Source organism: Mirounga angustirostris, unplaced genomic scaffold, assembly GCF_029215605.1.
Source record: "Mirounga angustirostris isolate CCGP_5_RB_7025 unplaced genomic scaffold, mMirAng1.0.hap1 SCAF_5, whole genome shotgun sequence".
In the NCBI taxonomy this organism is placed as follows: domain Eukaryota; kingdom Metazoa; phylum Chordata; class Mammalia; order Carnivora; family Phocidae; genus Mirounga; species Mirounga angustirostris.
In genome coordinates this window covers 162857486-162873097 of record NW_026991713.1, presented here as the reverse complement: position 1 = coordinate 162873097, position 15612 = coordinate 162857486, and the positions used below count along the sequence as shown (strand labels likewise).

General features: G+C 49.2%; 1 protein-coding gene across 6 annotated transcripts in view; it reads right to left on the bottom strand.

Annotated features, from left to right (window-relative positions):
- The window catches only part of SGF29 (SAGA complex associated factor 29), a 32092-nt gene that overhangs the window by 3456 nt on the left and 13024 nt on the right, over positions 1–15612 (bottom strand). For 2 of the 6 annotated variants that reach the window (XM_045875256.3, XM_045875254.3), the window contains exons 2-4: positions 6756–6844; positions 4939–5014; positions 4182–4254 (exon numbers count right to left, since the gene is read on the bottom strand). In XM_045875256.3, coding sequence (XP_045731212.1) covers positions 4182–4254; positions 4939–5014; positions 6756–6830 — 224 coding nt within the window. In that variant the 5' untranslated portion in view covers positions 6831–6844. Of the gene's footprint in view, positions 1–4181; positions 4255–4938; positions 5015–5129; positions 5248–6755; positions 6920–10105; positions 10257–10868; positions 11096–15612 lie in introns of those variants that run through there. The other 4 variants (XM_064592943.1, XM_064592944.1, XM_045875258.3 and 1 more) reach the window with 4 other exon arrangements.

The window sequence follows — 15612 nt, the reverse complement described above, 5'->3', positions numbered from 1 at the left end:
GTGGGGCTGGGGGTGGAAGGGATTGGTCTCTGAAAGGCTGCAGCCCCAGGAAACCTCTGGAGTCAGTTTACAGGGTTCCAAGGTGGTTGGGGCCCAAGCAATCCAGCAGAAGGGAACACAATCCTCACTGGAGAAAGGTTTCTTTATCCTAGATCTTGAGGACTCTCCCCCAAAGAATATTTCAATAGGAATAAGCAGCCCAGACTCCATCTGGGGTCACTGATTTTCCTCCTCTCCCATGGCTCTTCCTCTAGTCAACCTTTAGTAATTCCCCCGAGGTTCTGAAGGCCTTCATTCGGCAGGAGGGAGATGACAGCCTCACAGGTGGGCCAGGGGGGCGTCCCAGGCTCCTGTGAAGCTCATCGGGCAGAGGCCGGAGGCCGGGGGGGGGGGGGTAGCCCTGGCAGAGGGAGCCAGGCAATCCGGAGCAGGATGCCTGCCGCACCACAGCTCAGCGTGGAGGGCACAGGATGCAGGGAGGGCTCAGTCAGAGGCGCCGCAGGCTCGCAAGCCTGGGGACGTGGGGTGGTCAGGCCCCAGGACAGCAGCAGAGTAAAAGCCAGGAAGCCAAACGGAACTTGGAGTCTGACCATCACTGCTGCACCTGTCTGAAGAACAGTTTTATGCAGCATGTCCTAAGCCATACTCGGTGAGATAGTAACGGAGTGGATCTTAACCCTAGCTGCACATCAGAATCCCCTGGGGAGCTGATTTTATTTTTTTTAAGTAGACTCCACACCCAGCATGGAGCCCAATGTGGGGCTTAAACTCACGACCCTGAGATGAAGATCTGAGCTGAGATCAAGAGTTGGGACACTCAGCCGCTGGAGCCACCCAGGTACCCTTCCCCCGGGGAGCTTAAAAAAAAAAAAAAAAAAATCCCAATTGTTTTAGGCAAGAATCATAAACAGATGCCAAAGCCGAGTCTGGGGACATGGGATATTTACATAATCTCAATATCTCCTATAAGAGACTTAATAATTACATAAAGGAACAACCCTGCAGAAACTGGAAAAGACCACCTTCCGACGGGACAGGTCAAGACTAGAGCGGCACCTCTGGTCAGCAAGCTGGAACACTACCAGGCAAGCGTCCCAGCTAACCACCTGCTGTCCAGGCCCCGGAACCGTGGCCTTCATTCTCTCCTCTGGGCACCTGACGTTCCAGCCCTTGAGTCGTTCGGGCCCTTGGAACCTCTGCCTGCACCAGCTGGGCCGGTCATAAAACTATCTTCCCTAGCTGGGACTCTGGGTGATGGAGTTTATCCACTATCTGTGGCCAAAGTCTCACTGAGGACACCATCCCTTCTGCTGTTGAGAAATGCCTTTTGCACTAAGGTTAGAAAATGATTTGTTCCCACCTGGGAATGGCTACCTGTTTATGGCAAGTTGGATCTTTGATCTTGTTCCCCTTTGATCCCTCCTGCCAGTGTGCCAACTCAAGGCCTTTTTAAAAAGAGAGAACAACTGTTAAATTAAAGAGCAGGGGTTCTTTTCCATTTTCTGCAAAGCAGGAGGATGAAAACCAGCTGGGGGGCAGCCCCTGGCGCACATGGAAGAGACAACAGCAATGTGTCACGGGCCTCGGGCTAGTTCCTGAGGCTGGCTCTAGGTGCCTCTTCAGTTTCCTGAGGGTTTTAGTTAATCTCCTTAGACACGCATGGGTGCAGGAGAGTGCCTCAGGAGCACACAGAGACATGTGTTCCCCGCCCTGACCAGGAGCTTCCCCATGCTCGGGGCTGGCCCTTCACACTCTCACACGCTCCCGTACCCAGCATGGCGCCTGGTGCCGACAGGGACTCAGTATCTAGTGATGAATGGATAAACTTTTCAGAGTCGAAAAATGAAATGGCAGCAGAATTGCAAAACGTCGGACCCTGCAATTCTGAAAGGAGCTTATAAATGTTTAACTCCAGATAGGTCAATGCCAGAGAAGAGCCCACACCAAACTGGTTTCAGAAGCAGTCACTTTGCCAGCAATTAAGCTGGGAAGGACCATTTTGCCTTTTACTCTCAAATGTGTTTGTCACTCAAGCTTATGCAAGCCATACTCCAGCGCAGATGAGCATGAAAGGGCCCAACAATTGCCAGATGACAAATGTGCACCTCAGGGGAAGAGGGGGCAGGAAGGGTGGGCCAGGAAGCCGGTAGACAACACCAGCAATCAGAAGGCATGGTGTCTCCTCCCGCCTAAGCCGGCCCCAGCCCACCATGGGAAGCCCCGTCAGGTCCCTCCATCTAAGCTGCAAAGCGTGGAATCTTCAGCTTCCCCCCTCCCAAATGGCCCCCAATTTTCTTTCAGAACCTGCCCTTGAACCCACCCTTGCTTCTCCATCCCCACTGCCACTGTCTTGGCTCAATTCCATCACTACCTGCCTGGTCTCCTAAATGGCCTTGAATCTTACCCCGTCTGCCCTACCCCAGCAGCCAGGGGTTTTTCTACTGCTTTACATCTTCGCTGGCTCCCTATGGCCTCCAGGATAAAGTCCAGTTACTGGAAGCCCTCCAAGTCCTGCCTTGCCCTTCCCCAGCCACAAAGGACCGGTTCTCATTCCCCCAGTGTGCATGTCCACCATACACTCCTCCACGGCCTCTGCCACGTCCGCCTACTGACCCCTACTTCAAGTCTCTCCTCCTCCCTGTGGCTGTCCCAGGCCCCCAGGCACAGTGAGCCCACCTCTGCTGGCCCACCAACTATACTGTCCTGGTCACTGTTTTCTTAGGGTGCCTCTCCTTTCCAGACTGTTTGCCCTCGTAGGCTGGGTCCTCGCTATCCTCGTGTCTCTGTATGGGGACTGCCCAGCACCAGGCACGGGGTAAGTGCCAGCAAAGATTTGCAGAACAAAGACAATGGCAGGCAAAGAAAATCTGGGACCGTGAGTACAAGGCAGGGTCTTTGAGCACAAGACAGGGTCTGTGAAGGGCCAGATGGGAGGAGAGGAAGATCCTGGAGCCACTGGTAACGCTTAGGGTGCTGACCATCACACGTGCAAGGCAGTATTTAAATAGCAGGCCGAGACTCATTAGTGGCTTGTGAGATTAACTTCTGGGGTAACAACCAGCATTTAATAAAACAGAACACAGGATGCCCGGCTGGCTCAGTGGTAAGAGCATGCAACTCTTGATCTCCAGTTGGGAGTTCGAGCCCCACGTCGGGTGTATAGATCACTTAAAAACAAACAAACATGGGCGCCTGGGTGGCTCAGTCGTTAAGCATCTGCCTTTGGCTCAGGTCATGATCCCAGGGTCCTGGGATCGAGCCCCGCGTCGGGCTCCCTGCTCAGCGGGAAGCCTGCTTCTCCCTCTCCCACTCCCCCTGCTTGTGTTCCCTCTCTGGCTGTCTTTCTCTCTGTCAAATAAATAAAAAAAGTTTAAAAACAAACAAACAAACAAACAAATCCCAGACTATATATACGGTAACAGTACAAACCGTACTTCTTGTTCCAGTTCTGTGATATATGTGTGTGCCGTGGAAAGGTGATCATTACACCATTCTATTATGGCGTTAAAGAATATGGACTTTGGATCTACAACGGGGCTCCCCGACTTACTAGTTTTGTGACTTTTAGCAGATTATGGAACCCCTTGTATCTTAGTGTCCTCACCTGTAAAATGGGGGTAACGTCCACCTTGCGGTCGCTCTGAGCATTACATGAGATAAGTACGTAACGTACTTGGAATAGCACCCGGCTCAGTAGGGCCGCAGAGGAGTCCTTAGTGGTAGTAGTACAGAGATGACGAAGAGGTCTTAATATCATGATGAAGCCACATCAGAGAATGTATTTCCTACTATGGGTTATAGTCAAAAGAGTGTGAAAATCACTGGTCTTAGGCACTTTATATACATTATCTCATGTTATGTTGACAGTTCTGTAGACAGTTATGATCCCTGTTGTAATGATGGGGTAAGTGGGTCTCAGCGGGAGCGACTGCTCCAGGTCACCTGATAGTAAAAGGCTGTGCCGGGGTCCGGCCCCCACCTTGCTGCCATCTAGGAAACAGCAGGGCTAGTGGGAAGGGGAGGCCCAAAAGTGGGTTCTAGGGAAAGCGGGGGCCCCAAGGGACAGCCTGGGGAGCGGGAATCTGCTTATTGGTGGCAGGAAAGGCGGTGGGGGCTGGGGTCTGCAGGCTCCGGCAGCCCAGCACACGGGTGGGTGACAAAGGAGAAGGGACGGGACTCACTTGCACTCAGCCTCCGCATCAGCCTTGGCGGTCGTATAGAGCCCGCGCAGCTTTGTCCGGTAATAGGGAGAGACTGCAAAGTGAGCAGAGGAAGAGGGTGGGCAGGGGGGTGGCTGGCAGTCTTGTGGGGCTGCTTCTGTGCACCCGAACCCTAGAGGCGTGCAGAGGCCACGGACTGAGATGTGAGCTCTGCTGGCTCGAAGTGCCCCGAGGCCGATGCCCCGGGTTTAACGAGTTCACGTTTTCATATGGTTCACATGCCATCACGCATTTGGCAGAGGACTTTCTAGCCTTTGCCATAGCATGACACACGCAGAAACTATTTCTTAGCACACAGGAAAACAGACAACAGTTCTCAAAGCTGCTCAGAGTTGGAAAGCACCAACCCAGGAGGCTGAGCAGGAGGGCTTTGGGGCATGTGCAGGGGATGCTGGGAGGGAAGCTCTCTCTCTAGAAAACACTAGGTAACTGGGGTGCTTGTGCACTCAACAGGGCTCCCCTGGATGCAGCCTTAACACTGACTTCCCAGTCTCTAGAGCTGGGGGATTTTAAGGTTCCTTAGTGCTAGGTGGTCTGTCATCTGTTTCCCGGGTCACCTTAGGTCACTCAGCCGAAGGGAAAACTGACTAAGGAGCAGTTCGTTTTGGATTATGTAGACACATGCAAAAGTCCTGTCTGAAGCTAGTGATAGCCACGCTCCCGGTCTCAGCCCACCCCCCTTTCTCCTCCCCTTCCTCTTCTGAGCCCAGTGACTTACTCTTGTTCTCTGTCTGCATCCGCTCATGGGTCTTCTGGATGTTCACTAAGTTGTGTTCACTCCGCGAACGCTCTTCCTGTAGGGATAAGGTCAACAGGGCATGAGGGCGGCCCTTTATCCTGCCGTGGCCCCCGGCATCCCAGGCCAGAGGCGCTAGGAATACGTATATGCCAGTATCTTCTGACCCTTACTTTTCAGGTCACGTCCCACTACGAAGGACATCGTTTGGGAAGGCATTTCCAGGACTGCTCCCTTCTGGGCCACAGGACTGCATGGCGTATGGCTCCGAGAGACGGGTCTTTGTGTAACCTGGGTGGGGGCGCCCGGGTGGCTCAGTCGGTCAAGCGTCCGACTCTTGATCTCAGCTCAGGTCTTGATCTCAGGGTCGTGAGTTCAAGCCCCACACTGGGCTCCACTTGTAATTTATATTAATGCACTATGACTGCCCTGACCCAAGAACAGATCAAAATAAGACATCCTGAGCTACAGCTGGCAGAGACAGGACTGTTATTTTGGGTACCATTTGGGGCTCCCCCTAGGTAGGAGGTGGGCCCTGCTATAGAACACACAATGAAAAGCAGTCTCAGCACAAGCCTGTGAGCTGGGACAGGGCGACTGGCTTTGTCCCCGGCTGACTCAGAACCCAGAAATAACTGAATCGTGGCCAAGTGGAATAAAGCAAATATCATGAAGTAAAAACACTGTAAAGTAAAAATGTCATCCATACAATATCTGGTAAGTGGGCACGCCAATTCTGTTGGGAGGGCATAACAAATAGCTCTGTAATTCTCACTAACTTGTTCTGTAATGAAACTGAACTCCACCATGACCGTAGTTGAACATGGTGTAACACACCAGCAACGCTAGTAAGATTCAGCTGCCCCCCGTCAAGAAGTCATCCGCTGATACTGGTATTGATGAGCAAACGTGGGGGGAACTGGGGCCAGATTCTCCTCAGACGGCAACGCCGACAGGAAACGACTGGCCCAAGGAAGAGTTTGATTTAGCTCACCATCAGCTAATTTCTATGCTGAACAGTTTTACACAAATTTATTATAAGGCATGAACAGTACTGCATGAAGGGCGGAAGCGGGTAATCAGACTAGTATAAATTAGGAAAGCGTAGGTCCCGGCTCTGCGGGACCGACTGAGTGCTCCTTGCGGTCTCTCCCTGGCCTGGCGGCTGCTGTAGTCTCACCCACACTCGTACTCACGCCGCTGCAGTCTCGGGCAGGCGGCTGCTGTCCCGACTGGCTACCGAGGCCCCGCTACCATTTTGCTGCAAGGGAGTGGAGGCCAAGGGCCGGGCTGGGGGCGGCTGTGCAGTAAAAGATGAACTCAGCAGGCCTGTGTTTTCAGACCCTGCGCCTTCCAAACGAGGCCCCTGACCAGCTCCCGGGAGAGAACCTCTTGGCTTATCCGGCCTGCGAAGGTTATCTTCGTTCAGCTGGGATAAGGGGGTGGAGGGAAAAGGGGAGGGACCATGACGGGTATAGGGCATTTTTGTCAGATGATGAAAATGTTCTGAAACTGATTGTGGGGATCGTGGCACGACTCTGTGAATATACTAAAAACCACTGGAATCACATACTTCAAATGGGTGAGCTGTACGGTATGTGAATCCTAGCTCATTGTAGCCGTCATGGAACAGAGAGGATTACGACGTCCTGCCTGCCAAGAGAAAATCCGGCTGTCACGCCCCACATTCTCCTCGGCTGCCGGTTCATTGGTCACCTGGGTCCCCGCATGTCCAAAGTCTGTGAACGCCCCGCGGCTCGTGTGCCGCCCTCCAGGAGCCAAGGGCTGCAGCTTCTTACCTGGGTTTGTTTAATCAGCTGATGGAGCTCCGTGAGAAGTTCCGCGATGCGGGAATCAGCAGACACCAGGGCCATCGTGTCCGGAGTGCCTGGCGTGGAGGCGGACAGAAGGGAACCCTGTTAGGGGCTGCTGTGTGTTGAAGCTCAGGGTGTCCAGTGATGACCTCATACCAGAACACAGTAAAACTTTAGGAATTTCACATAATTTCTACAACAGTTATAACAGCATTTATCCAAGCAACAGAACCCAAGGTTTATCAAGTTTTTGACCGTGCTTCCCAAGTAACTTAACATACCACATAAACCAGCCTAATTAATCAAAAGGACTTTTTTTTAGAATTTGAATCTTGGGAAGTTTCAAAGTACAGGCCTCAACAGGATCATAGATCACTATGAAACTCGGGATTTAATTAACCAAGCTAGCAATAAGAGTCTATAGATGGTTACACCGTTGTTAGCAAAACTTAGCTCCTTTAATATTGAGAACTGTTTTGTTTTGGTTTTTTTTCTGGAGAATTTTTAACTTTCTTAAGTACAAAGACCTGATAAAGACAAAAACACAGAAGCTTTGGTTTTTTGGGCACATAAAGAATAACAAACCTTTGTTTACAATTTCTTATCATGAGCAGACCAACAATCTAAGAAAGTGGTCTTTTTTTTTTTTTTAAGATTTTTTATTTATTTGAGAGCGAGAGCACAAGCAGGGGGAGCAGAAGAGGGAGAAGCAGGCTCTCCGCTGAGCAGGGAGCCCAATGCGGGGCTCGATCCTAGGACCCTGGGATTGTGACCTGAGCTAAAGGCAGATACTTAATCGACTGAGCCACCCAGGCACCCCGAAAATGGTCTTAACGGAGAGAAAAGCAGAATATCAATCTTATGCCAGTGTACTTTTAAAATCCATTTATTTTGGGGCACTTGGGTGGCCCAGTCAGTTAAGTGTCTGACTTTGGCTCAGGTCATGATCTCAGGGTCCTGGGATTGAGCCCCACGGGGAGTCTGTTTCTCCCTCTCCCTCAAATTAATAAAATCTTTTTTAAAAATTCATTTATTTCAATCTTAGTCCTGACCACATACAAAGTTCTTTTCAAAGATTTGCCTTCACACACCTTCTACAACTTTTTTCTTTTTTTCCTACAACTTTTTCATTCAGATTTCGTCCTAAGCCTTTTCTCTCTAAATAACCAATCTTGGGACACCTGGGTGGCTCAGTCAGCTAAGTGTCTGCCCTTCGGCTCAGGTCATGACCCCAGGGTCCTGCGATCAAGCCCCACACTGGGCTCCCTGGTCAGTGGGGAGCCTGCTTCTCCCTCTGCCCCTCCCCCTGCTCGTGCTCGCTCTCTCTCAAATGAATAAATAAAATCTTTAAAAATAAATAACCAACCTCATTTTGGGACAAAATAACTTTCTTTTCCCCCTCAACAAAATGTATTCTCGGGTGCCTGGGTAGCTCAGTTGGTTAAGCGAATGCCTTTGGCTCAGGTCATGATCCTGGAGTCCCGGGGTTGAGTCCCACATCGGGCTCCCTGCTCAGCGGGGGGTCTGCTTCTCCCTCTGACCCTCTTCCCTCTCATGCTGTCTCTCATTCTCTCTCTCAAATAAATAAATAAAATCTTTAAAAAGAAAAAAATGTATTATCATTTCTTATACCTTCCTTACACATTTCCTACTTTCCTAAATACAGAGTCGAGTCTGTTGGTAAACATGCCTTATGCTTTACTGAAAGACTGTGCTATGGGGAAACATATATTTTTAGAAATTATGAACTGTACTCATAAATTGCCAAGCTAAAGAATTCTGGTGTAGGGATGCCTGGGTGGCTCAGTCGGTTAAGTGTCCACCTTCAGCTCAGGTCAAGATCCCAGGGTCCTGGAATCGAGTCCCACATCAGCCTCCTGGGATTGAGTCCCACATCAGCCTCCTTGCTCAGTGGGGAGCCTGCTTCTCCCTCAGCCTGCCGCTCCCCCTACTTGTACTCTCGCTCTCTCTGACAAATAAAATCTTAAAAAAAAGAAATTCTGGTGTAGCAGACAGTTCACAATTGGTTACTACTTAATTTTCAGACTAAGGTTTCTAGGTTAAAATTCTGTTAAATGTAATTAAGCCTGATGGAAATAAGGAAAGCAACTCTTGTCAGTTTCTCTGCAATAAGAAGCCAGAAGCACAAACCCGTGTTGAGTAAACAATGCTTTAATATTTTGTTTTGTTAGGGACAAGATTTGGATTGCCAATGAATTCAATCCAATTTATTGTTTAACTTAGCAACACTTTAAAGGTTCAGGTTACTAAAGATTTTGAAAGCCATTTAAAAGTTTTACCTATAAACTTTTTTTTTTAAGTAGGCTCCACGTCCAGTGTGGAGCCCAGTGTGAGGCTGGAACTCACGACTGTGAGATCAAGACCTGGGCTGAGATCAACAGTTGGACACTGAACTGACTGAGCCCCCCAGGCGCCCCTACCTAGAAACCTTTTTATTCAACCTACTCGTTCTTAACAATTACCCAGGAAAGCTTTATGAGATGGGTAAAATTAACCATCATTTTAAATCATCTTTTGCTGACAAACTGCAGCAAAGATAACACGAGCTTATCTGACCTTTAGTAAACCTCAGTAAAGTTTTACATTTAATGCTGATAACTCTAAAGACACGTCATTTTAATGAAACTAACAAACCTAAATTAGCTTTACTACAGAATATACTGCACCTGTGAGAACTAACAGTCAATTTGTTCCCCGCTGTCAATTTTACTCGGGGCACCTATGGGGAAATCTGAAGGGAGTGGGTTAAGCCCAAGGGAACTCTTGGACCTCTTCATGCTGATTCAGGAGGTGCTTCAGTTGGAACCTCATAAGGAGGTGGCGAAACAGCGAGGGCAGGAGGCACGGAGGTCTCACCAGAGCTGGTTATGTAAGCCTTGCCTAGGGTGGTGCGGAAACACGAGGAGAGGGAAGGGGTGCTGCCAACAAGGCTGGAGCTGGATAAAAGCCCAAACAGAAAAAAGAGGACTCCGGGTCCTAGAGCTCATCAGCTGAGACAGAAGAACAAACGCACATTTTCTTTCCACCCACAAAAAGTGAAAACAGTCCATGTCAGGCCAGAGAATTCAGGGAACCTCTTCGAAACAAAAGGAGTTTCAGCAGCTGCTTGGAATATTCCTTAAAGTCACCGCCCCAAGGTAGACTAACCACAGACAACTGGCAGTTATCATAGCTATCCAGTTATCATAGCTATCAACCTGGGAACGAATGAGGGAGAAGCCCCCAAGTACAAGAGTCAGGCAACATTCATCCAGTCTTCTCAAGACACATTTCAGATCTGATGCACAAAATAAGAAGCAAACAAAGAGGGGCACCTGGGTGGCTCAGTCGTTAAGTGTCTGCCTTGGGCTCAGGTCATGATCCTGGGGTCCTGGATCGAGCCCCGCATCGGGCTCCCTGCTCTGTGGGAAGCCTGCTTCTCCCTCTCCCACTCCCCCTGCTTGTGTTCCCTCTCTCGCTGTCTCTCTGTCAAATAAATAAATAAAATCTTTAAAAAAAAAAAAAGCAGCAGCAAACGAAGAGGCAGTAAGTAACTTGGGAAAAAGAGGGAGGTGTGGACAGGATCTTGGCAGCAATCTGTCGACAGGAAAGCAGGCGCGGCACACATGGAACAGGACCTCTTGGGGAGGCGCCGGATGGGACCACTCCCTTGGGACTGGATCTTGGATAATGAGGAATTTGATAAATAAAACAGGATCATAGGGGAACGGGGAGGGGAGGGGGAAAATGAAACAAGAAGAAACCAGAGAGGGAAACAAACCATAAGCGACTCTTAATCTCAGGAAACAAACTGAGGGTTGCTGGAGTGGAGCGGGGTGGGAGGGATGGGGTGGCTGGGTGATGGACACTGGGGAGGGTATGTGCTACGGTGAGCGCTGTGAATTGCATTAAGACTGATGAATCACAGAACTGTACCCCTGAAACAAATAACACATTATATGTTAATAAAAAAATAAAAATTAAAAAAATAAAAATTAAAAAAAAGGACTGGATCATGGATAAAGCTCATGAGAAAGTTGCCCGGATTCAATAGGATTTCCATACTTTTGTTTCTTCATGTCTCTCATTCGTCCTTACCCATGGCTGTTTGGCATTTTCGGTCCTGCTCTCAGATTAAGTGGTCCCTGTCAGGTGAGTGCCCCAACCGCGTAAGAGCTCCCACCGGTCCCTTGCAGGAAGCACACGGTCAGATGTATCTTGGATTTTATGCTCATGGAGGGATCACACCAGGTTATTTGGGAGGATACCTTACACGGGAGTTAAGATCGGTGGCTGTCCTGATGACACGCATGGCCATCCTGCGCCTGAGAAGAACACGAGTATTGAAAGAACGGGTAAAACAGGGAGAGCCTGAGCCCAACACCATTATGGCCAACATACTAGTGGCCAGCCGGGTGGCAAGAGTTTGTCCCTCCCTGGAATGTAGCCACAGGAAAGAGGTTCTTCCCCTGAGCACTCAGACAAGGCACATTCCAAAGGGTCATACTATTTAGGAGATCTCCGAAAAAGAACAGAGTAAGAAACAAAGACTGGGGGTAAAGAAGACTTACCCAGCCGCACTGAATCTCCTGAATTCTTTTTGGCCCTGTCCCTGTACAGGTCACCAAAACTTATGTGGGGGCTGGTGAGTGCCAAGGGTCAGGAAAGAATTCTTGAGCCACTGACAGTGCAGCTTAGTAAGTTTATTTAAGTAGCACGGGGACAGGACCCATGGGCAGAAAGAACTGCGCTTTGGCTATGTGAGGCTGGTGGTCATATACTCAGCAAAAGGAAGGAGGCATGCAGGGAATATAAGATTACAAAAGTTTCTTCAAATTTCTTTGAATGTCTAAAACTACTTTTGCAAGATTCCCCTGGTGTTTAACATTCAGTTCAATATTAACTACTGGTGAGATGTGCAGGCAGTCATGAGACCCTTAAAGAATGTAGCAACTAGCACGTATTTGATCCCTATCAAAACTATGCAGGCTTTAGGTCAGCCTTTCCAGCTAAGGGTAAACATTTTCCTACTTCTATCCCTCATCATTTTCTTTATTTTTTAGGATTTTATTTATTTATTTGAGAGAGAGAGAGAGAGCACGCACATGCACAGTTGCAAGGGGAGGGGCAGAGGCAGAGGGAGAAGCAGACTCCCTGCTAAGCAGGAAGTCTGACACGGGGCTTGATCCCAGGACCTGGAGACCACAACCCGAGCCAAAGGCAGATGCCCAACCGACGGAGCCACTCAGTCACCCCTATCCCTCATCATTTTCAATGCAATCCCACCTGACTTCTTTGCAGAAATTAACAAGGTCATCCTAAAATTCATATGGTAATTCAAGGGATCCAGAATAGACAAAACAATCTAAAAAATAAGTAAGTTTTCCCAATTACAAAACGCACTACACAAAGCTATAGTAATTAAGACAGTGAGGTACTGGCTTAAGGATAGATCTAAAGATCCATGAAACAAAATCGAGAGACCAGAAATAAACCCTCATACCCACAGTCAATTAATTTCCAACCAGGGTGGAAAAGAATCATCTTTCTGACAAATGGTGCTGGGACAACTAGATATCCACATGAAAAAGAATGAATTTGGACCCTGGCCTCAGACCATATACAAAAATGATCTGAATAGACAGTTCTCCAAAGAAGATATACAATGGCCAAGAAGCCCATGGAGAGATGCTCAATATCATTAGCCAACCAGGAAATACAAATCAAAACTACCAGGAGGTATCATTTCACACTCACCAGGATGGCTCTAATCAAAAAGAGATGTAATAACAAGTGTCGAGGAGGGTGTGGAGAAACACGAATGGACAGGAGTGGTTTTAGTCACACAAAGGAACGTATTACTCAACAGTGAAAGGAGTGAAGTACTCATCCTTGCTTCATTAACACAGATGAACCCTGAAAACCTGATGCTAAGTAAAAGCCACACACAACAGACTACATACGGTGAGTCCGTTTAGATGAAATACCCAGAATCCAAGTCCAAAGTCTTGTTAATTTTAGATAGATGTACCTCCCCACCCTTACCCCCCAGTCTTGGGCAAACACTAATCTAGTTTCTGTTTCTATAGATTTGCCCATTCTGTACTTCTTTTCTTCTTATTGTGGAATAATATTCCTTTGTTTGCATATACCACATTTTGTATATTAACCCATCAACCAATGGATATTTGGGTTGTGTTCACTTTTTGGCTACTAAGAATAATGCTCAGTTATGAGGAGCGCCTGGCTGGCTCAGTTGCTAGAGCATGCGACTCTTGATCTCAGGGTTGTAGGTTCGAGCCCCACATTGGGTGTAGAGATTACTTTAAAAGAAGGAGGAAAAAGAAGGAAGAAAGAAGAAGAATGCTATTATGAACACTCGTGGACAAGTTTTTCCATGGACATGTTTTCATTTTCCAGGTCTGTACCTAGGAGTGGAATTGCTGGGTCATATGGTCACTCTGTGCTTAACCTTATAAGGAGCTGCCAGACTGGTTCCAAAGTGGCTGCACCATTTTACATTCCCATCAGCAATGCACGAGGGTTCGGACAGCTCTACATCTGCACCAATGCGTGGGATTGTCTTTCTGACGCCAGCCATCCTGGTGGGTTGTCAGATGTTAACCAGCGGTTTTGAGTGGCATTTCCCCAATGGCTAAGGATGCTGAACATGTTTTCACATGTTTATTAGCCATCTGTGTGTCTTCTCTGAAGAACTGCCCTTTGCCCATTTTTGATTTATTCGTCTTTTTTATTATTGAATTTTGTCCTCTGAAACACATTGTTAGATTTTTATGCAGTCCAATGTATCGATTTTTCTGCTTGGGACGCAGACCTGTTTTCCCACACGTGCAACACTATTTGCGCCACCACAGCAATACACTTCCATCTAGAGGAGAACCTGTCCCTTAAAAAAAAAGTCTAGGGTGGGCGCCTGGGTGGCTCAGTTGGTTAAGCAACTGCCTTCGGCTCAGGTCATGATCCTGGAGTCCCGGGATCAAGTCCCGCATCGGGCTCCCTGCTTGGCGGGGAATCTGCTTCTCCCTCTGACCCTCCCCCCTCTCATGTGCTCTCTCTCATTCTCTCTCTCTCAAATAAATAAATAAAATCTTAAAAAAAAAAAAAGTCTAGGGTGCCTGGGTGGCTCAGATGGTTAAGCGTCTGCCTTCGGCTCAGGTCATGGTCCCAGGGTCCTGGGATCGAGTCCCGCATTGGGTTCCCTGCTCAGCGGGGAGCCTGCTTCTCCCTCTCCTTCTCCCGCTCCCCCTGCTTGTGCTCTCTCGCTCTGTCAAATAAATAAATAAAAATCTTTTAAAAAAAAAAAAGTCTAGGGCGCCTGGGTGGCTCAGTTGGTTAAGCGACTGCCTTCGGCTCAGGTCATGATCCTGGAGTCCCGGGATCGAGTCCCGCATCGGGCTCCCTGCTCAGCGGGGAGTCTGCTTCTCCCTCTGACCCTCCTCCCTCTCATGCTCTCTGTCTCTCATTCTCTCTCTCTCAAATAAATAAATAAAATCTTTAAAAAAAAAGTCTAGGGTGCCTGGGTGGCTCAGATGGTTAAGCGTCTGCCTTCGGCTCAGGTCATGGTCCCAGGGTCCTGGGATGGAGTCCCGTATCGGGCTCCCTGCTCAGCGGGGAGCCTGCTTCTCCCTCTCCTTCTCCCGCTCCCCCTGCTTGTGCTCTCTCGCTCTGTCAAATAAATAAACAAAAATCTTAAAAAAAAAAAAAAAAGTCTAGCTGCATTTAGCTAGAACCGCATGAAATAATGGATCTCGAGTGTAGAGATGAGAAGTGTACAAACTTGAGAAATGATCAGCATGAAGTCTGACGTCTAGGAACTGATCTGCCGTGTGAGAAAAGAGGAGGAAAGACCACCCCCTGAGCTCAGCAGAAAGATCGCAGGAAGGGATGGATTAGCACAGAAGACAGTTCTCTCTCCTGCTAACGAAAGCAGGAATTCTAGGTGGAACCACCTGCCCTCTACCGGCCCACACCCGAGCCGAGTACAACTGGGGCAAGGCCCACAGCCAGGCACGGGGGGGTTGACTTTACACAGCGCCGTGACCAATGCTGGCAGCAGGCACGCCCACTATGCCGTCACGCCAACTGGTTATCCTTCCCAGTGATTCCGCTGCCCTCAGACCTGGGTCTGGGCCCCCGCTAGCTAAAGTCCCAGGTTCCTACTCTGCTCAGAAGAGAAGCCAGAGACCTTGTTCCCACCAAGATGCCAAGACCACAACGAGCTCCATGCAGCAGCACCTGCAGCTCTGCCTCCCCCAGAGGGAAGGACTAGCTCCTCACCTGTGCTCCGAACCCCACCTCCTCCTGGGCCGTCTGATACCCCTTTCCTGGGCGGTATGAGCAAAATGAGCATACTTGAGGAGAGCTCATCTTAAATAAATAAATAAATAAGAGCTTCTAATCCCCACTCACCTCCAGCTCCCCACCCTGTTTCTCTTCACAGAAAAACTTCAGTTGTCCAAGCCTGGGCCTCTCGTCCTCACCCCCATTTTACTTTTCAACCCGCTTCCGTCTAGCTTCTGTCCTCCCCAATGCAGTGACGATGCTCTCGAGAGAACGAATAACCATACGGGTCAAAGCATCAGATCCTCTCCCGCTCAGGCCGACCCGACCTGTCTGCATCTCACTCGACATGGGTGCCCATTGCCGCCGCCGCCTCTGGCTTCAGGGCCTCCCTCCTGCACCGTCCACCCTCCACCTCACTCCGGCTCCTCCAGTCTCTGGGGCTGGCCCCTCACCTGCCCGCCCTGCAAATGCGGCACTACTCAGGGCGAGTCTGGCCGCCCCCCTCTCCTGCCCCCGGAGGCCACAGAGAAGGACTGGG